This window comes from Pteronotus mesoamericanus, unplaced genomic scaffold (assembly GCF_021234165.1).
Source record: "Pteronotus mesoamericanus isolate MK-2021 breed Mesoamerican mustached bat unplaced genomic scaffold, CSHL_Meso_final contig_20, whole genome shotgun sequence".
In the NCBI taxonomy this organism is placed as follows: Eukaryota; Metazoa; Chordata; class Mammalia; order Chiroptera; family Mormoopidae; genus Pteronotus; species Pteronotus mesoamericanus.
In genome coordinates, this window is record NW_026555085.1 from 91640046 (window position 1) to 91663313 (window position 23268).

A 23268-nucleotide genomic window follows, 5' to 3' on the forward strand; every position below is an offset into this window, starting at 1 on the left:
GATGGATTCAAAGAGGATATACAATTTAGTATAAGACTCAGTCATAAATTTGATTACTGCACATTCTTTGGAAGATTGCGCCAAGTAGCTCTGTGAAGAAATAGTTACAAGTGATGACCACAAGGCCACCACACAATGTCTACAATGTAAAACCCAATATCTTCTTCACTGAGGAGAGATTATGGTTGTATTTGGCTCTGCGATTTCATGAATATTAGATTATTCTTCACAATATAGAGACAAAAAACAATAAAGACAATTGTCTAAACAGGCTAGAATTGCATTTATATTTTGCCAAGCTGTTCTACATTAACCATTGAAAATCATGTGAAATAAACATGGAATCATAATGGTTAAATAGCAGTAAATTAAACCTATGGGAAAATACTGCAAACTTTAAGTTTCGATCCTTTTAAAATATTTGATGCATTTATGATTACTTAAAATCATGTTAAAATAGTGGCACTTTGTGCTTTTTGTCTTAATCATATTACATTACTACAGGCACAAGAAAAATGAGAGGCTGATTATTTAAACAGAAAGGCACCCAAAAACACACTTTTACACGCACAGCAAAGAACTTGGCAGGGAACACAGTACTAGGTATTAAAGAACTCCTTAAAGTGAGACTGATTTTTAGCATGCATTAATAAAATATACTGTACATTTGTGAATGTTATCTTACATCACTTTGTACAGACAACAGAGCATATATCTTTCACTCCATTTAAAGGTGAGAAAAATGGAGATTGGGAGGGTTGTGAACTAATATCATAAAAGCTATGGCAGAGTCAGAATTTGACCTTATCACTTCTTCTACATCCTGTGTCCTTTATGTATTCAAAGATCATAAAGTTGGCCAACGGTTAAGCTGAGCTGTGAACTCAGGTCTGCGAATAGAGTGCTAATTCAGTATACACCTATCACATTTTCATTGAGTACCAGCTACATAAACACTGAATGTTGTTCTTATAGCGAAGAAGACCAAGTCTCTGCTTAGCCTTCATAATGCCAAGTGGGACACAGAGTTCTAAATGTACATTATAATGCAGTGTCAAACTAGCGAACACAGCACAGGGTGCTATTGCAGAGGGGGAAAGAGGGCATCCATCCTATGCTTGGGGGCAATGGAAAGAGACGGTGATGTTTAAGCTGAGAGCTGAAGACTCTTAGGAGCTAGACAGAGAGAAGAAAGGGGAATTCAGAGCAAACCCCCCATGATAAAAGAAAGCATAGCATCTTAGGAAAAGAGGCGGAATTTCAGTAATGCGCAGCAGAGCCAGTCTGAGTGATAGTGGGACCGCTGAGAAACATTAAGTGCCATCTTACAAACTTTAGACTTCTAATTGAGGTTTGTTTGTTTTTTTTTTTTCCTGATACACTGATGATTTTTAAACAGGGTTGACACATGATTTGATTTGAAGCTTTAGATGTACCACTATGAATTCTGGTTAAACATGCCAAATTAAACACATGGTGTTGATTGGCATTTGCTCCTAAAATTCCAGAGACAGGACAACAGATGAATTTTAAAAGTTTAAAACCTCAAAAGTTCAAATAGAACAAGAACAGAGACAATGGGAAATGAGAAATAGCTACAAATATTTGAAGATGTAAAGTATGCAGAGTGGAAGCTGACATAACACAGATGAGAATGTGAAATATAGGCACTTGCAAAAGAGAAATAATGGAGTTCATAATGAAAACATGGAAACATAGGCACTGGAGATAGATTCTCTTGCTAAGGAAATGATTCTCGGGTGTCAAACCTTCTCAGGACAGATAGAGCCAGAGAAGGAACTTATTCCCAGGCCAGCACCGCCCCACCCTTCGACCACCCGCGCCTCCAAGCTCTGATTTGGGGCTTTCAGACGCTGGCTCAGGGACCCCAGCGCTTAGGCTGACCTCGACCCTCCTGGGCTCGCCCGGGCCCTCGGCGGGTTCCCACTCGGCCCAGGGCCACTAGGGGGCGTGCGGCATCCTCGCCGCCCCAGCCAAGGAAGTGCTGGGAGTCTGGCCCGGCGCCGAGCCTGAGCGCGGGCGGGGGCGGGGGGCGGCCACCTAGCCGGGACTTCCCCCGCTAGGCCAGCCCCGGCCTTTTCCCCGCCCCTCAAGATTTGTGAGCAACTGCTGGTTCCGGGTCCTGTGACCGATCAGGCGGTGTCGCGGGCGCAGGCACGGCCTCGGGAAAGTTTCGACGGCAGGCGGGGGCCCTGCGCGGGGCCGAAGCTCGGCCGAAAGCAGCCGGCCGGCTGGAGCGGGGCAGGGGGCGCTCATGGCGGGCGGCGGGGCCGGGGACCTGGGACGGGGGGTGGCCGCCACGGTCGCGCCCGAGACCCGCGAGCACCTCTTCAAGGTGCTGGTCATCGGCGAACTCGGAGTGGGCAAGACCAGCATCATCAAGCGCTATGTCCACCAGCTCTTCTCCCAGCACTACCGGGCCACCATCGGGGTGGACTTCGCGCTCAAGGTCCTTAACTGGGACAGCAGGACGCTGGTGCGCCTGCAGCTATGGGACATCGCGGGTAAGCCGCTGCCCCGAGCCGCGGACACGCGGGGACCCTGCGGCGGGTGGGCGACGGCCTCCGGGAAGGGATGTCCGGCGGGTTCCCCAACCGTCGGGAGCCAGGGACCACGCGACTCCCTTCGGTCTCTTCTCTTCTTTCTCTGTCCTCGGCGTGAACTTGTCTATGCACATTTAGAAGAGACTAACTGACATGGGAAGATGGAAAGGGAGTGGACTCCAGTGGATCAGGACAATGGAACGGGCAGTAGTTGAAGAATTTAACAGCGGGACAAAATAAATAAATACCCCTGTTTAGGTAGATGCTGCTGCTAAGTATGTGGAAGGCCTTTTATACTATTTAAGAGATGGAAAGCAGCCCTGTGCTCCAGGGCTCTCTCACCTGCCCTGGGAAAGCCACTGAGGGGCCTTTCCTGAAGCTTAACTATGAATATTTACAATCTTACAATACACTAGGAAGAGCAGTGGAAGGGGGTTGCTGCTCTCATTCAGTTTTATCATGCACAGACGAGAGCTGTAGTTCACGACTTACCCAAAGTTACGCTTGTAATTAGTGACACAACCAAACTAGAAACCAGGTTCCTTTGGGGCACGTTTTTCATCACCCACCTAGGATCCAAGACCCAGCTTTGTGAGTGAAACTCTGCTCTTCATACACCATACTCTCATTCTCAGGTCAGACCACCCAGGTGAGGATTTGGCAAAGCTCTTGAAACTTTACGCTCCTTCTTCTCTCCTGCCATCCCTCCCCCATATGTTTTCCCAGCATTTGCTTTCATTTGTCACTTTGGAGCATAATAACCCTCTTTGAGGGCATACATATTCTCCTTGCTCTAATTTGTGAAAACTTGAACTCTAGGTGGTGTGGTGGATGGGATGTGGGCCTTAAAAATAACGTTAACTTTTGCAAAGTTTAAATATGGAAGTGGTACCCAAAGTTGTCCTGTTCAGTTGTCACCGGTGTTAAGAAGCTCAGCATTTGGCTAGGAGCATGTTCAGGGTTGAAGAGACCGTCCTTCATCCTACATTTGCATAAACTAAAGTGCACAGAAGATATGGTCACCTAGCTGGGAGTCTCGGGGAGGGAGGGCAGGCGGCACAGGTCTGTGAGCTAAGCAGTGCTCTTTTTATCTAAAGTTTATGACATGTGGGAAAATATTGAAGTATTATAACATACATACTAATTTATTTAAAACAGACTTCTCTACCTTGGACATGAGAATAAATTTACGCACATCAGTACCTCAGGGAAGATGGATAGTCAGCCTTGGGCTCAGCTTTTTTTTTTTCCTTTCAGAAAACCAAAAGTCCGTTTGAAAAGTCATCTTTTGAAGCCAGGGCTTTCTTTCGAAACACTTCCTGCTATTTCATAGAACACTTATGAACAGTAGTATTGCTTTATGACAAAGGCCTAGGTTCTCACAGTTGTCTTCCCATGTGATAATCGTTCTCCAGGCATCTTCAGTATAGCTGTGGATTTCCATGAAGGTGATTTTAACCCCCGACTTAGGAGGCTTGTTGACTTTGCATTAGTCTTCATGGAAAATAATGTGGTATTTAGCTATTAAATAATGATCGGGTCCCACTGCAGGTAAATGATTTTTATGGCACAGTTATGTCTTTAAGCTTAAAGGAAAAATGCTGATATTTGGAGACTTGAGAGAGTAAAAACATCAGTAAGAGTTTTCTTCCTGGGAATCCCCTCTTCTTTCTTCATTCTCCTTGAACAGACGTAGAGAGCTAGGAAGGGGACATAGTCTTTATCGGACTCTGGTCCATATCCAGATGGATATCCTTGCAGATTTTGCCTAAATAAATAAATAAATAAAAACTTGCGCTTTGCTAGCAAGAAAAGCAGAACTGTAAGATTTCCCAAAGGGATTCTGGGGCGTTAGATACTGTTCAGCCCCTATACCCCAACAATGAACAAGATGAGAGGTAAATTTATAAGGTGATTGGAAATTATTAGGGTCACCTAATAAAAAGAAAGCCTTTCAGAGATGGAGTCTTAATATGTAAGGAAACTGAGAGACAAAAATAACTTGGCTTGAATGTAACGTTTAAAGAGCTACATGGTTAACTATGTTTGGCCTGGGTATTTGAGCTACCAGTAAGTCCTAGTTCATACCATTGGAATTAATCTGCAATGATGTAATGAAGACAAACTGGAGGCCCCTCCAAGAAGTTCCCTTGTGGCTAAGCATATTTATTACATAAGTGTAGTAACAAAGCTGAATCATATTTAAATCTCAACAGGTGGGAATATCCCTTAATTTCAAAATAGTAGGTAGAGCGGGCCACTTGATAAGATTTAACTTAAGGTGTGGTGTCGTTGCTGGCTTTTTCCCTGTTGTTGTGTTAGAGATGGGAGAGGCGGTTAGGAAATTATATTCAGTCTCTGTATTGACAGCTTTGGCAAGCCGGGCAGGCAGGAGTTGTCCAAATGTTTTCCATAAGTGTGGCCTAGCAGTTTAAGCTAAACTCTTTGAGTTAAGAAAAATAGTCATTCTTGTGTGCAGGTCTTACGAATACTTTCTGTATTGCATCAGATGAATGTGGCTTTAAATTACAGGCATAATTTAATACAGTTTTTGTGTTACACGATTGGTGTCTCTTAATTCATACTTGCTTTGAGACTGCTCCAACACATACAGAAATACACTAAAATATGAAAGTCTCTGATGAGATTTTAAGGAGAGGTAAATAAATGCATATTAAATTAAGATGGAGCAAGAGATATCTCTTCACTTATTATGTATATAGGTAAAGTAGTATTTGGCTTACTACTTATTATAAGCTTATTAGCAACTACAGAATTTTCCACGTAAGTTGAATGGCTGGTCTAGGCTAAATCTTTATAAAATAAAAGTTTGTCCATTTGGCACTAATATAATTTCGTTTTCATGTATTCATTGAAGTGATTTGCATTTGGAAAAGAGACGAATATTTATCTTTACCCTCTTAGAGTTTTTAACTGGGCCTGAGAATTAAATTGATAGAAGACATGTTAACAGCAGAAAGTTACTTAGTTTAAGTTTTACATGACCCAAGAGCTCTCATAAGGAAATGAAGATCCAAGTGGCAAAACCTAAGTACTTTTTTACTAAATTGAACAAAAAGAGGCCTTTAGTTTGAAATAATCCTTATGCCAAGTGGCATATTTTTGGGGGTGGCCTATTTTGCTACCATTTACTTTTTTTGGATTAAAATGTCTATAAAAATATGAGTAACACTCCTTTGGGCCATAGAACAAATCAGAAACAACCTACTCTGAAGTTCATATAAATATTAATTTACCAAGGCATAAAATTCATGCTTGGAAGACATTTTAAATTATATAAACCACACTTAGAGTCACTTTTTTAAATTGCCACCCTAAATTAGAATGTTGCCCCTGATTTACTTGTGACATCGAGTATATTGCCAATTACTATACCGAGTGGTCTCTTCTTGTCTTATTTAATAATTTTCCTCTAACCCTTCATAAGCAAGAAGCTCGAATATTACCTCTGATGCTCTTTTGCCCTTCAAATTATCTATCAGTCAGGGATTATTAATGTTCAAGTTTCTCCTAAACAGGAAGTAGCAGGGCTTTTAGAATTAGCCTTCATACAATAGTTATTTGTAGTCTCTATCTTAAACAATGAATACTACAGTAACTTCCCTAGGGCTTATTGGTGGCCAGTAACTTAATAGCTCATTTATAGGAATTTTTAAAATCTTTATTACATCTGATTCCCATACAATCTTGCCATCTTCAGTGTTGTTCAGGCTCAATTGCTTTACCACATTACAAGCAAGACCTACTATCCCATTTTACACCTTTAAATCCTTCTTAATTTGAGGTACCTTTGGATGCCCCAGCCTGAGCTGTGCGTCATAATTGCACAGGCAGGATGGTTGGCATCATAACATATTTGTGTTACACATATTGAAACTCCCTGACAATTACATGCCTATTACCCCTCCTCTTTTTTTGAGTATGTTGCCGTTCTTAGTTGCCTCAAACAAAAAGATGCTCGGGTTAGCAGTAGAGACAGTGGTGCACTGATACGAAGTACTAAAACCTGACTTTGTTCCCCACCGTTGCCTGATCACTCTGTTGTTTGAATTGAATTACAAACTTTTAGAGATCCATAGTCTCAGGAGAGTGAGGTGCAGTAACTTGACCGAGAAAACGGAGGTAACGAATGGCACTGTAGAGACAGGTCTTAAGACTCTGAGATATGGAAACAAGAAGCTATTAATAGTGTAGCCAATTGTGAGTTCACTGGTGTTAAACAGTAGTGGAAACCCTTGTCTAAATTTGCAAATGTTCTGATCATCCCTGTATTTAGAGCATGTGACTCCTATTTTATATCCATTGTAATAATTATCATCTCTTTATGTTAGCAATCCAGAATTTTCCGTTATTATACTTCTCCTAATTATGAAGCACAGTCCTTCCAAGGTGGACACTTTTTGTTTGGCTCCATCATTTTTGTGTGTGTGCATTTTGAAAGACTGTTTCCCACATGCGGACTTTTCTGAAGATAACAAAGCCGTTCGATGGCGTAGGGTTGCAGAGCACGCCGGTAAGCACGGTGATAATTACAGGTGTTTGCCTGGTCTGCTCGGTGACGTTGCTGATTGAACCTGTGGCCATGAGTCAACCTAGAGATGGAGTGTTAGTTTTGCGTGTATTTGAGAACTTTTATCCATCGTGTCCATGTTATCCTGATCTTCCAGTTTTCTTAAGCCTTTGATATGGGAATTTCAGTGATTCTTAGTCTATTTTGAAATGGTCCCAGGACTTGTTTTTATTCAGGTGTGATGTGGTCAACACATCATGAGATGGTAGCCATTAAAGACAGAGTTTGCTACCTACAGTCCCAGGAGGAGGGAGCAGGCCACACCACGCAGGACCCCATGGGGAAGCAGTAGGTTGGTCAGGCAACAGAATGAGCAAGGGGAAGGCATGGGCAAGAGCCTCAGTTGTGGTTTTTGCAGGAAGAAATGGGCAAGGCAGCATAGACAAGCTGAGCAAACTTAGGTTTGCATAGTTTGAAAGAGTTCAGTGGCTCTGGGCTCTATCTAGGGTGGTCCCTAGCTGTCCAATACCTAGCCACAGGGTGCTTTAGGGCTGTGGGATAGAGTCCTAGAATGCAGGAACCTAAAACCAGGAGGCAGAGGGAGGCTGTGGAGTATGGATTGGTTGGTTTATAATGTCAAAGACATGCTCTCAGCAGGCTGTCTGCTGTCCCTAAGGACAAGCTAAGCCTGGGAGGGTCAGTCCCTCCCCTGGTCGACAAGGCCCCAAGATGTCAAGGCTTCATAAAATACAGAAAATTTTTTTGAAAAAATTAATATATATTTCTAGGCACTTATTAACATAGATTGAAAGAAAGTACACTTGCAAAGAAAACTTTGAAGGCCTTAGATTTGTAACCCAAAAATAGCATATCCTTAAAATAATGAGGATTTCACATATACACGACACTTACCTAATGGAAACTTGCCTAAGTTGACAAGTTTAAGTTGTATTATGGTTGTAGAGATCTTTGCTTGGATGATGAAAAAGTTAAGGCATAAATGTGAGGAGATTTCTGGAGGGACATAAAAATTCAAGAAAAAAGGTACTTGAGAATTATATTCAATTATATTTTCAAAAAAGCCTTTCTGACTTTTTGCAATCCAGGGTGCTAGAAATCTGTAATTTCTTCCATCTTCTTTTGAAAGAGATGAACCACATAAAAATAAATGTGTAGCAGGGGTTAGGTTAAGAATCTCTGTTGGTCTTTCTAACTGATAGATGACCTTACATTCTCTTCTTCCCCACTCTTTACATTCATTTACTTCTCTCCAGGTATTTGCCTTAACTATCTTCTGCAGGCGTTTTTGACTGCTTCTTGCTTAATTTCATTTCGGGTTTTTTGGTGTGATTATATAGCACCTCCTCCATCAGACTCCTACAAGGTGCTTAAAATGCAGATTCTTTAGCATCAACTGCATCAAAGACTTGGCTTCATCTAACAAACATCCCATCCATCTGGATTTTCAAGAGAGAGGTCAGTCCTCTCACCTAGTAAGTGTGTGGTTGGGTCGTCCAAGGCTGGTGAGCAGAACCATAAAGTTTCCATGGACTAAAGCTGACACTTCACCACTCAGCTATTCCTTGGCTATATTCTATGTCTTTGTGGTCCAGTCACATGTACATGCCTTGCTACAAGTCCAGCTAGGAAATCTAGGCTTTTTTTTTTTTTTTTAATTTGAATCCATTGCTTCCCCAAATAAAATTCTAGGAAGGGATCTTAAGAGTAGGCAACTAGCAACCCTCCGTACTTAGCAAATTAGAATTCCCAGAAATGGGGCCTGGAAATTTGCAATTTACCAAGCCTCATGGGTAATCTGATCTGTACTAAGGTTTGGACCGTTGTTCTGATCATTGGCTTTGCTGAGCCCTTCCAAAAGACCCACCCTGTCGCTGAGCCCCGAGAGTTCTCCAACTTAACAGGACAAAGCCGCCCCTCCCCAGGCCCTCTCACACCCACTCCCATGACCCTAAGTTCCTTCCTGTCTCACCTCACCCCCACCTTATCGGTGTGGCTATTTCAAAAGCCCCCATAAGGGTAGAAGGTGGAGACAAGGATTTACAGGACAGAGCTGGTATATTTCTTGCTTTTGTTGAATAAATTAGTTCAGAGAGGAAAAGGCCCATATCTTAAACTTTTAAAACTATTATGACTTCGGACACAAATCCAAAAGATATTTTGATTTTACTCCCTACTTTAAATTGATTGAAGTCAGATGTTCTTTTTACTGTCACCACAGAAGCTGTAAATCATTGGGTAAGGCAGGCCATCCACAGCAACTACCACCACCAAAGCCCAGTCATCTCATACAGCAAAAGGAAAGCCCCGGAATCCAAATTGGCACTATCTGGGAATTGGTAGCTTTGAGGATTACTTTGTGATAAAGCTGCTCCATCTCAAAAGCAGTTTCTTTTCCTTTTAGTTTAGATATTGTCCTATTTTTTCTGAATTCAGTTTTGCTATTTGTCGTGACAAACAGCTTTAATCTCAATTTCAAAAGGTAATGGTCTGAGCAAAAATGGTGCTTTGTGTATCACTTAACTAGCAGCACCTTTGCCTGTCTTCCTTATCGTGCTTATTTTTCCGAGTGAAAATATATTTCCAAATGGAAGCATAGACTCTCAGAGGTTGAAACTTTTGATCATTGGCCCTCTCATATAATTATGGTTAACATTTATTAAAAGCTGTTTTTCTAGTTCCTGTCATTCAATTTACTTTTATTCTCATTTATGCTTACACTGATCTGGAAAAATGGGAAGTATTCAGAGTTTACAGGTGGGTAGACAGACATAGGAAGATTAGGGGATTTTCCGAGGGTCTACACACCTATGGCTGGCAGAGGTAGGGCATGGATCCAGGTATTTCTGACATCAAAGGTTTCATTGTTATATTGTCGCCCTTTCATTTTATGTATGAAAAAAAGAAAAACCAGAGAAACAAATGGAACTGTGTAATATCATGTGACACCTTTTACCTTCTTTGTGGTATAGTATTAAACTATGAAATTCAGTGCATATCAAATCTAAGCTCAGATGGTGCTAATTCAATGAATTATCTTTTAAACTTCTTTTACTGAGCATTAAACAGCCACTTGTTTTATGGAAAATCGTACAAACTATTGTGGGGGATAGGGAACTGTACAAGTAGGAGTACAGTCTCTTCTTATCTACATTGCTGTATTGGTTGATGTTATTGTAGTTCTTTAAGAAAGTTTTACTTTTCTCAGTGCATGTAATTCTAGCATATTTAATATCAAAGTGTGATGTGGGGCAAGTTTATAGTAACTTGATAAAGTAGTAATGCGATGAGTCATAAGCTTGATGCCCAAGACACATTATGATATCACATTATTACCTATATCAAACTATAAAAGTATTTAATGAACATATAATTATCCTGTTAGCACCAATGACTGGATTTAAATTTTTGACCGAGTCTTCATCCGTCAGCCACCAACCACACCCGCTTGTTAGAAGAGCTTCATCTCTGAAATGTACAATGAGATTTAAGGATTTATTGTTAATTTTAATTTTTTTAAACTTATAAATCATGTTTATTCTCTTACAGTTGTCTCAATTTTTCCCTCTTTACCCCCCTCCACCCATCCCACCCCACCACCTGCTCCCACACTCAATTCCCACTCCGTTGTCCATGTCCATGGGTCATTCATACATGTTCTTTGTCTAGTCCCTTCCCCTTCTTTCCACCATTGGAGATTTAAGGATTTTTGGAAAGGATTTTACAAGCACTAACTAGAAACAATACATTTTCAGCCCATCACCTTGAGCAAGAGTATGTTGCTCAGTGGTTCTCAACATGCATGGGGGGCGAGGGGAGGTAAGCATTCACACTTGAAAAATTAAGCACCAATTTTCCTATTGCTTTGATTTGTTTGTCATTATGAAATTTATATATTGAGTTTCAAATAATATTAAGAAACATTTAGGTAGTTTATCCAGTGGGAGCATGAATATAAAATATTGAGACAAATGAGTAATTAAAATCGTAAGAGAAAGCATCTCTGGCCTGTGTTTCTAGTAACAGTTCTGAATGCGGTACTTCCCATTACAAATATAAGGGAAAATACTATCCTGTTGAAAATTTACATTAGATATAAAAAGGTAAGGCAAAGTGTTTTGTGGTTTTCTTTTCCTTATTGGATTATATATTCTTGGAAATACATTACTTACGTTGTCTCAACTCCTTTTCAAAGTTATTAGTATGAGATACTCCTGAATATGAATTAGATAAGCATTTTAATCCTTTTGCCACCGTGTGTTCCTTGGCGTTCAGCCATCTGGGTATGTAAGTTCTGCACCTTTAAATATCCTTGAACCTGAGCTACTAGCACTGTGCTCTTTTCCTCCTTTCTCAATGCCCAGATGTGTAATTATAATGAAGGTTTCCTTATCCATAAAAGGAAGTAACTCATCTTTTTACAGGATAAAACACTCTAGAGTCATTGGGAATATGCTGGCAGTGTGTCCCCAGCAACATGGATGGAAAGGGCTGTCCTCAGTTTGCGACCACTTAGGCTCTCAGCAGCGGGACACCCCCCTCCGCAGCCCTGGTAAAGCGCTAGGGGTCAGAGAGCAGGAGGTTACCTTCTGCAGCAGGGCTGTGCTGTCGCCAAGGAAAGACTCTCCTTGGCTAATGGAACTGCCTTGGATCTAATTGGAAACACGGGGACATACGGAGCAGTGTATATACCCCAGGAAATACTTGGTTTACAGATCAGACAGCATATTAGATAACAAGTCAGCCTAGGAAATTTGAGTAACTTTCTCTTCCTGGGATTTTATTTTCTCATCTATGAAATTAGAGGTGTTGGAATAAATGATATGGCTTGTCATCTTCCAGTTAAAATAATGTCCTTTGAAGTGTTTTGTCAAGAAAACGTGAAAGTGTCCTCCCTCCTCAGCTGTGGTCAAAGAAGGTGGTGTTGCTTAGAGTTCTCCCACCCTCTGAACTACTTCCGCAGACCTATTAAGAGGAAGATCTCCCGGGTTCTGCTGAGTTTCCATATTGCTGTAAGCTTTAATTCTTAATGTAGCACGCTACACAAAACAAAACTTATGCAATTGTTTTTGTAGTTAATAACTGCAGACTTCCCTACCCCATCCTTTCCTGTCATGGGGTATAACCCAGGAGCCTTCAGCATGGCAGGAATTTTCTGCATTTTATTCATGTATTTGTGGAACGTATCATCCCAGAATAATAAAGACTTGTTTGGACCAAAACTGATGGTTTTATTTTTCCATTATTCCATTAAGCAGTACGTAAAACTGTATGATGGCATAGTAGAATTTACAGGAGAAAATTATTAATTTGGGGGTATCTTTGCATTTGTTACTATCAATAAAATGTAGATAAAGTGTGTTTTTCATCATGTGTTTTAATAGGAAAGCATCCTGTTATAGTACTTTTAATCCTTGGTCAGAGTTATTAATCTTAGATTAACATTGATTGCCATTCATTTTTCCTTAGACCTTTACTCTGTAACCTGACCTATTGAAAGTATAAACTTTAAAAGTCAAGGCAACTGTAAGGCAGTTCACAATGGCTGGCATCTTATTTCCATAGGTGGGTGGGAGTTAGAAGACTTGCATTGGAATCCCTTCTTCTTTAGTCAGTACTACTGGAATCCTGGTCAAACAGCTCTTTGCATTTTTTTCATCTGTCAGATGAGGATAAGGATCCTTCCCATGTTGAAGAATAGTATGATGTCAGGTAGTAAGAGGATGGTTTGCAAAATCTTATATGATATGTGAAGCATTAGATTTTTCCCAAAGTTTTTCACCTATTAAATTATTTTAAAAATACATTATTTGAAGAACTCCATAATTTATCTTAATAACACAACCATTGTGTCACTTTTTGTTCTGAAATAGCAGGTTTGCGTGTGTACGCCTTCTTAGAGGAGATCAATCTTTCATATCGAGTCAAAATCAGGTGGAGATGTGAAGGAAAGACGAGTTAAGAACATGAGAGACTTTATCTCATGTCCAGTCCCAATCTTTTTAGCTAACATTTAACCCACTACACTTATCTTTTTCCTGCAAGCTTCGTTTTCTTCTATTCTTGTCCCTTCCTGCTCTACCCCCCAGCTTTCTTTTTTCCTTTAGTACTTCTCTTGTCTTAGACCAAGGGAAGAGAAAAATGATGGACTCTGTAGCTTTAAGTACTGTGATCTTAATGATTGTGGAGAATGTGTTGTACACTCGCAAAGCAAAAACTAGTTACTTGTATACTCAGACCACGTGATCAGCCACTTCTGCTTTGTGAGTCAGTTCTGTGTGTATGTCCTTAATCTCTCCAATTTATGTTGCTATGGATTGGAAGATACCTGTTTATTCTTAGGGTCAAAGGCATTATATTGAATAGAGACTTTGTCTAAATTGGGAGTGCTTAACCTCTTATCATATTTCTTCCTAGGGCAGGAACGGTTTGGCAACATGACCCGAGTCTACTATAAAGAAGCTGTTGGTGCTTTCGTAGTCTTTGATATATCAAGAGGTTCCACGTTTGAGGCCGTCTTAAAATGGAAAAATGATCTTGATAGTAAAGTCCATCTTCCAAGTGGTGGCCCTATTCCTGCTGTTCTCTTAGCTAATAAATGTGACCAGAGAAAGGATGGTAGCCAGAATCCTTCTCAGATGGACCAGTTCTGCAAAGAACATGGCTTCAGTGGATGGTTTGAAACCTCTGCAAAGGTGAGCTCTGCTTTGCCTTTCTATCTGCTCTGCAGTTAGCTCATATATCTGAGCTGTAACTGTAAAATATTTAGATGAGGGAGTGGGTGTTAGAAGCCCAGGAGAAAGTGCAGCACAGCATAGGTATGTTTCAGCTCCTCTCAGTCCACAGCAGGGATGCTTTCACAATTGGTCAGTGGGGAGGTGATTAGAAGGACAGATTTCACGTTAAAATAAAAATGAACTATTATTTAGGGCAAATAACAAATCCTATTTTCTGTGTGTTTGAGTCCTTAAATGAACTCAAGCACCTACAGTTTATGGGGTGAAGCACAAGCATTTTTTACTTTTAAAGAAGGCTTAAAAACATAAGGCCATGTCCCTAGTAAAGATGTGTCAGGCTAACTAAGGCATTGAAGAGAAGATGTATTTGGGTGATCCTTGAAGAATATTCTACTAACTGTGCATGAAAGAATTTGAGCAAGAGGAAAATATCACTATTTGTGACATAATTCTTCATGAAGAGTGGAGTGAGAATTTTTCTTTGACCCGTTATGGGAAGCTGGATAAAATGTTCTTTTGAAGAAAAAAAGCACATATGTTGGGTGCTGAGAATCTTAACCGCCTCGATATGTAAGAAAGTGAGTGTGAAAATCACAGGCACCAAATATTGGAGGGTGTTGGGTGCTTGGTTATGCTTGTTGGCAGTTTCATATCAGAGGTCCAATAACAATCAGGCTTATGTAAGAATGATGAAATGTTTGAGAAATTCTGTGTTGACAGACAAACTCAAAACCATAAATTTGGTGTAATCCTGACAGAGTCCCCGGTTTTAGTATGCTCTCTGTGGCTTTCTTTTTATATATATTTTCTTAAAAAGCATTGTCCCTTTTCATCACCTAGGTACTACCAGGTTGTTTTTAGCTTTTAGAAACCCACCTTAAAAGTGGAAGATTATTCAGTGCCACTGATGATCAGAATAATAAAAGCAAAGGCATGAGAGAGACAGCACGAAAAGGCTGCTCTGAAAATACTGAATGATGATGCAGTCGTTGGGCAAGATCGTTTCTACTGGAGGCAGAAGTGTTTACTCCCAAGCTAAAGCCTATTTGTCTAAATAAATATATTCTGGCATCTTAAAATTGAGTGTCATAAATAGGAAGTAGTGGCAGAAGGGGAGATGAGACCCAGAGAAGAAGCTGCACAAGCACATGGCCAGATAGGAAGTAAGAAATTAACAGGAGGGAAGGCTGTGTACACAGGGGCTCACGCTGGACACCATGCCCTCTGTCTCCTCGCTCGGGATTTGCGCGCTTCTTAATCTTTGCTGGGAAGATTAATGGTGTGTGCAAATGTTTAACACAGCATGAGATTTGGTGGAGGGGATGTGTATATGACCAATACAAATTTCTGTTTAGGCTTCATCTGAATTCATTATTCAAATAACAAATCCAACTTTTTATCTCCAGAATCTAAATGGAAGATGTATAAACAAGTGTGTCATGTGGCCCGTAATTTGAGACTGCATAAGTCATCAGCTTTTTCATATGGGGTAGGCAAAAATAGGTTTACAGTTGTGAGTGTATGAAACAGTTTATTCATGTTATCATCATTTATTAATTATTTTATTATTTTCCATATGAACAACTGTACATCTATTTTCTCCCACCCCTGTATTTATAGACAGCATCACATAGAAGGATGAGGGGGAAAACTTGGTTCAGACCAATGATCAAAACTTGGATCATTGGTTCAGAGTAAGGTTCCGGGTCTATTCTATGAGGAACACCTTCAGCAGAATTTCATTAGTAGTAAACCAGGAGTGCTCCAAGAGAATAACAGTAATGTAAAACTCAAGCTAAACATTTTATTCAAGGCTTAAAGTCCTGTCCAAGGGTCACTAATACCTATACTTCTGAGTGGGCCAGAAGCTACCTTCCAATCTGATTTCTGCTTGAATTCCAATGATCTGAATTCTAAAAGGAGCATAGCCAAGAGATAGTTTTGAGTTCATGAATTTCATCTTTTCACTTCTGTGGCAAATCATGCCTTCCCAATATGAAAATGTGTGACTAATTACACGACAATATGGGAATTTTTGTTCCTAATCAATGGCTACTACATTCCGTTAGAAAACATTATAATTACTTGATATACTGGGGATGGTGGGAAGTGAATGACATTTGGACATTCGGAGACCAACACTTTAATTAAAGTTGATACTTATCTTGGGAGTGGAAGCAAAAAAGCTTGTGTTGATGCTGGAAAAGATACTTTAATAACTAGCACGGGTGTTGCAGGTTTCTCACTGTCTAAGAAAGGTATAACAAATAAGGGAGAGGACTAGAATGAACCTCAAGGTGTTGGATTGGAATTAGAAACGTTATTATTAGCATAATGTTATATACATATATCTGCACACATATGCACACACACACACTATATATATATATATATATATATATATATATATATATATATATGTATAAACAGAGAGGTAAACACAGAAATAGATATCGGTGTATGTAGGGATAACACACATGAATTTACTGGGTGTGTCTGCTGAGAGGCTTAGAAGCAATAATACCACAGAACCAGTGAGCTAATGAGTCCTCAGTAACTTTAAATACTACTGTTTTCCAATAAAAAGAACTGGGGTTTCCTGGAGAAATGGCGGATTTCAGGACTGTGGGACAAGCACAGTGAAGATGTACCTGAGATATTTTTGGTGCCAGAGAGCAAGGAACCCTCACAAAAGTGTGGTGGTGACATGTCAGAAAGACACAGGAGCCTATTCATAGGAGCTCCAAAATCTAAGACAATTTGAGTGACAAAGTGAGTATTGTACCCTGACTGGTGTGACCCAGTGGATTGAATGGAAGATCACAGGTTCAATTCCCTGTCAGGGCACATGTTTGGGTTGCAGGCCAGGTCCCCAGATGGGAGCGTGCAAGAGGCAGCCAATGGGTGTTCTCACACATCGGTGTTTCCTCTCCCTCTCTTTCTATGCCCCTTCTCCTTTCTCTAAAAATAAATAAATAGAATCTTTAAAAAAAGAATATTGTAATAGATTTAATCCATAGAATAAAATAACAATCCAAGAGAATTGAGTAAACAAATGAGTAAATAAATAAGCAAGAAGACAAAGTTATTCCTAACAGTAGAATTAGAGCTAATAAACATAGATGGAATGATGAAAAGAGGAAATCACCATTCAACACCACAGTAATCATTGTTTTCGGGAAGAATTGATGAGTGATAAAATTAATGGGAAGAAGTATGGTGAAAAACAGAGTGTTTACATATTTTACTTACTAAGTACAAAGGGGAAAAGTAACTTCTTCCGTAGAGAACCCTGGCAGATACGACTTTAAGCAAGTGTGTCTCCCATGCTGAAAAGGACACATCCCTTGTGCCTCACTTCTGTCAGAAGTGCATGACTTGAATTTAGTGATAAGGAAGCACCAAACAGACCCAGAATAAGGGGTATTCTCTGGCCAGCACTCTCCAAGAATATCAAGTTCATGAAAGTAAGGAGACTGAGGAAATGTTCCAGATTAAAGGAGACAGGGAGACATGCCCGTGAAATTCAGCTGCTCACCTGGATCAGGAATAGGACACTGAGACCACTGATGTCATTTGAATAAGACTGATCCAGGGATCCAGGATGTTAGCATTTGAGGAATATGAGTGAAGGGTATAGGGATTTTTACTATTGTGATATTTTTGTAAATAAAAGTATTTAAAAATATTAAGTTAGGTATTTTAAAAATCACAGGTTTTTCTGTGTGTTACTGTGTATTTGATGACAGCTTATAAATCTGTTATACAAATGTGATAGCTAGTGATTCTTTAGGATAGTCTGAATAGACAGTCACACCTACAACATTGTTTCAGGTTAATTTACATGCGACAACTAGAAATAATAATTTGTACTAATAAAATAATATAGGAGAGAGACATGAGAACTATACAAATGAAGTCACACTAAGTTAGGGGCCTTCTTTGTGCTGTCTGACAAGGAATTGGCTGACCCAAGATGCAGGGAGGCCGCAAAGAGCCTCCAGACAAAATTCCTGCAAAACTTAACCATAAGTAATTCATATCACTCACCCATACCTTATTGTTTACCCATACCATAAAAGAAAACCACAAGGCCACAAAGTGTACCTCGTAAAGGTTAAAGTTAATCCCAGCCTTTTCCACTCTCTCTTTACCCATAGCAACTCTTTTCCATAGAAACTACAAACAGCCCTAGCTGGTGTGGCTCAGTGGGCTGAGCACTGGCCTGAGAACCAAAGGGTCACCGGTTCGATTCCCAGTGTAGGGCACATGCTTGGATGGCGGGCCAAGTCCCCAGCAGGGGGCGCACGAAATGCAGCTACACATTGATGTTTTTCTCCCCCTCTTCTCTCCAAAAATAAATAAATAAAATCTAAAAAAAAATACCGATGTAAGCTCAACTCTAGATATGGTTGGAATCTCTTCCTTCTCTCATGAGGTGGATCTGCTACTCTGTCTATCGAGTGGCTTTTCCTGCTTGTCTTCTCTGCTCAATAAAACCTGATGTTCCACTTGAACCTCTTGTCTATCTGGCTCGTGCCTTGAATTCCTTCCCGTGCACAGCCAGGAAACGCTTTGCCATCACTCAGAGACGGGGGAGCAACACGATGGGTTTATCCTATTTTAATGTGGTGTGAGCCCTTTGACATTTTTCTTCATAATGTGTCCTGAATTCTTGAATTAGATGTTCAAAGGCAGGGATAATTTTCATTTCAGTGCTTTCATTTATGTGAGTGGCAACCCAGAGCAGGGTAAAGATTTATTTGCAACCATCAAAATAGTTCCTTGAACTTCAGTGACAGCAAATTTAAAGTAAGAACATCAAAAAGCATGATCCTTTGCATAAAAAAAAGAAAGAGAGGGAGAGTTCCGTAGCCACATTACCGAATAGCATTGAACTCTCAGCCAACACTTAACGGAGAAGAACATGATAGCTGGCCTATTTACCATGTCCCCTCTGAAGAATTTTCCTAGTTCCCATTAATATTCTTAACGCTTTCTTCTAAGAATTAATCCTGTTCTTTACTTCTGCGTTACAGGATAACATCAACATAGATGAAGCAGCCCGGTTTCTGGTGGAGAACATTCTTACGAACCACCAAAGCTTTCCTAATGAAGAAAACGATGTAGACAAAATTAAACTGGAGCAGGAGGCCTTGCCAGCGGAGAGCAAGTCCCAGTGCTGCTGATGCGGCCTCAGCTCCTCTCCTTGCTCACGCGGGCGAGGGGCGGCCTGACTGAATTTCTCCATTTGGAGCAAATTCCTGAGAATGGATTAAGGTGGTGGATGTGCTGCTCTGTGAATCTTCCCAGGGCTGTGCTTTAAAACGACCACGATGGCACCCGGGGAGCCTAAGCTGAAATGGGGTGTCGCTGTGATAGTCCTGACGGTGGCCGTGCACCTTGGAGCGAACACGTAGGCTTCTGTCGTTGTTGCCGTCGTATATTCAGGATAATGTTTACATCCTTCTTAATGTCTTCTCAAATGACAGTGCTCAGGATTTTGTAAGAGTTCCAAATTGTATCTCTTGTTGTAAGCACTGGGGTGGTAATAAAATTGTGCCTACCATCTTACAGTTATTGGTTGAGTCTGTATTTTTGTGTTTCAGCTTCCCTTTCAAGGGAAGCATTTAGACTGTCAGCCACTGAAGGCTTGAAGTTTCTCTTCAGCACTTTTTGTTTTTTCTCAAAATTTCCCTCCACTTGGAGCTAGTCTTTTCAAATTTCTAATAGTCATGGTCAAGGAGAGGATTTATTTCAAAGCACATGCAATTAGATCTGAGATTCTTTAGTATGAATTGTGAAAGAAACTAGGTCATGTGTGGTTTTATATAAAGTTTTGGGCATTTAAAGTATAATACATGAGAAACGTAAGTCTGGCTCACAATATTTGTATTACCGTTCAACCCAATTAAGAACAGAGTAAATATTTTGACTGAAATCTTTGTTTTGAGTTAATAGTTCTACAAAGAAAATATGGAGTATACTTTTATGCCTTAGAAAACTTTGTGTCTATTCACTTTTGCTTTTATTGTTTAGGAATTTAATGATATTATGTGAAAGGTCCAATGTATCTCTTTCAAAGGAATATTTAAAGATGTTTGTGACATAATCCAAAGCTAATATGAAATGAGGCATTGACCAAATTGTCTTACATGTTGCTATGACTTGGATGGGAAAGATCCATGCATTTATTAATAGCTGAGATACAACAAACAAACAAAAAAAACCTAGCATCGAATTGCATTTGCTCTGACAGCTGTGTGGGAATAAAGTGTAGCCATGGTCCACAAAAGGTAGCTCACGCTTCTCATTAAAACTAAGCTTTACCTAGGAATCACAGATATATTTATATGTCATATATTGACCTTTTTAACATGTATTCTACATAGAATCAGATTTTTCTGAGGTTAAAGAACAGAAAGAAGACCCTGATTTAAGTATCACTTGTCATTTAAATAACAAAACACCTTTAAAAAATTGCATGAAATCTTTCTAAGAAATATGTGTCATATTCTAAAATATTTTTTAGTCTCAGTACAAAGCACAATGATTTAACCCTTTTTTTTATTTCTGAAGTCCAGTAGTGTAAGTAATATGAAATGTTGGTGCCAAATCAAAACTGTTACAAATACAAAGCTTATTTGAAGTAGTCACTGAAAGAGAATAAAGTCTGCTTGGAATTTGTATATAGATAGTGGTTGTTTACATTGACTTAGCAGTGAACTGAAAATCAGAAGTACTGCACCTTCTTTGCCCTTCTTTACCACATTAGTTATTGTCTCTTTAAGGATAATTTTAATTACTGACAGTACCTTAAACGATTGTTTTTGTGCAAACACTCAGGGTTCTGCATGTCAGTGTTAGTTTATTCTATGTATAATCCCTTATACTCTGGAAGTAAAACTGAGTAATTCTTTGCTTTACTCCTAAATTCTCACTAGAATTTGTTTCTGTAATTTGAACATAAAGTTTGAATTTAGGGAAAGCAGCACAAATGGCTAAAGGAAAGAAGAAAATACTTTGTGTTTTTCACTTAATGAAAATCCTTGAATCTCATCTCCTACTTATTTAATACCCTTCTGGGGGTGAGGGTCAGACATCTGCTGTAGAAAGCCTGGTGATGTGCATTTTGAAATCTCCCTATAGTAAGTAGCAACCGTTAAAGTGTTGTTCAATTTGTACTCTGTGGTATCACTCAAAATATGAACATTCTTAAAATATAGCAGTTTATTGTCATTTATAAATTAGTATTATTAAAAAGTCTGAACACTTTTAACAATGTACAGGCAGGATAAACGTGTTTTCATCCAATGAAGAAAACGGAGGCTTAAGAGCTCTCACAGCCTAGACTAATCTAAAGTCGAGTTGCTATCGGAGAAAAGTGGCTCAGATCTCTCTTGCTCTGTACCACAGAATGATACAATCTAGAAATTAACGCCTTAAAAGTAAAAACAAGAACTAAAACTACAAAAACTTTGGTACTGCCAAAAATAGGACAACAGTCCCAAAATGGAGTCACTTATGTTAAGCCCCGTGTCACCAAAACCAAAATTTAATTGCCGTTTTGGCCTCTCCAAGAAATGGAATCTTCAACCAGTTGATCAGGAACCACCTAGTTAGGTTATCTTCCTGGTTGGCTCTTGCCACGTCTTGAAGGACAGTAACCTTACCACAGCCAGTACACTTTCGGCTAGTATAACTACTTGGTTGGCTCCCTCTGCCTTTAAAAGTATTTCCTTTTCTACAGTATCTCAGAACTCCTTTGTGTCTGTTAGATGGGTTGCTACTGGATTCATGTAGCACTGGATAAAGCCAATTAGATTTTTTTTTAATATACCTAGTTGAATTTTGATTTTTAATAGCATGAAGAGAAAAATAATTGACATTGGACTAAGAAAATTCTTTTTACACCTTCAAATGCTTAAAGCCAAACAGGGACAAATAGATACATTTGGGTACATGAATGTATCCTGTATAGCAAGACAATATAAGCAAAATCATTGCAAATAACAGGCAAAAAAAATTTGCAACCGATTTCATTTAGTGACAGTTAATAAGCAGGATAATAAAAGTATAAGACAATGAGTACAAATGGGCAAAGAATGGAAAGCTAGCATTTTCCAAAGAGGCAATTCATGTGTCAAATCTTAGTAACCAGTAAGCATTAAAAAATAAAGCAAGGTGTTAGCAAATTCACAAAGGAATGTATGACTTTAGTTGTATTTCTGAAGTTGGTGAACATATCAGAAAATAAGTATCTGTAATCTGCTGTTAGACTGTATTTGTTTCGATAGCTCCCTCCAACTTTCCCTCCCATATTGCTGTTCACTTTCCACTCCTAGTCTGTGTCTTGCAGAGAAGTGGAATTGCTATTTTTGGGGAAACATCATCGAAAACAAAATCTCCTCCTAACTCAGACAACTTCTCCACAAAGATAGAAGAGAGAGGAAGCAGTGGTATTGCTGAACAAGCATGAAACCGGAATGCATTACAGGCAATCCTCTAAGAGGCTGTAGAGGTCCTTCTGTAGTCCAGCGGATACAATGCATCCCATGCCTGTTCTCAAGGAAAACGATAATCCTCAGGTAAGGGGACTTGGTCAGCAGCATTTGTCACACACGGTGCATCCTAAATTCACTTGATAATTGGAGTGGTCAACCACCTGTGGTAGTTAATTGGCTTTATCCAAAGGAAAAAGAAACTTCTCTCTTTAGGGCATGAAGTAGTGTAACAAGTTGGTGGGAAGCTCCCCACGCAAGGTGGGCTCCTCCCCTTCCACAGACACTGGGAAGTAAGGACCTCATCTCCCTTAATCATTGCATTTCTAGAAGATTGCTGCCAGGTCCTTGAGAAAGCTGTCAGAGGCTTATATCAAAGAAAGGAAGAACTGACAGGTTTCAAATTAAATACTCTCAGAAAATGTGGGGAGGAGGTAAGCGTGAGTCTCTTCCCTTATTTTCAACAGTGAGAATTAAGTCCCTTATTTTCAATTTGCATTTGCCCTATCAACCCAGGAGAGTGAACAATGGAACTCTAACAATCGGTATGCTCAGAATATGTTAAACTAAAGTGATTTATAGTTTGAAAATAACAGGATGGGCGGAGACATATTAGGGCAATGCAAACAAACCCAAAAAGGCACAGATTTCAAACAAGGTAGATACCAGGCAAAAACCACCAAATGTGAAACAAGAAAGCATCTTATTACAAAAAAAAAAAAAAAAAAAAATCCACAATGAGAACTGAACAGTTATAAATACTGTTACTCAAATAATCAACAGTCATAAATTCTGGGAAGTATTAGGGAAAAACTGTAGTATAAGACTTCAGTTGAACCTTTCTCAATCACATTTGAAATAATATAAGGTAGATCCTCTGCAAGCACACGCACACTTCCTCACCAAAATATTTACCT

At 39.6% G+C, this 23268-nt stretch overlaps 1 protein-coding gene across 1 annotated transcript; it reads left to right on the forward strand.

The window, feature by feature from the left end:
- Nucleotides 1–2275: 2275 nt before the first annotated feature.
- On the forward strand, nucleotides 2276–19407 carry RAB32 (RAB32, member RAS oncogene family). Its single transcript, XM_054568970.1, has 3 exons — nucleotides 2276–2525; nucleotides 13531–13808; nucleotides 18890–19407. Exons 1-3 carry the CDS (start codon nucleotides 2276–2278, stop codon nucleotides 19037–19039), a joined length of 678 nt encoding a protein of 225 aa, XP_054424945.1. The 3' UTR covers nucleotides 19040–19407.
- Nucleotides 19408–23268: the final 3861 nt, after the last annotated feature.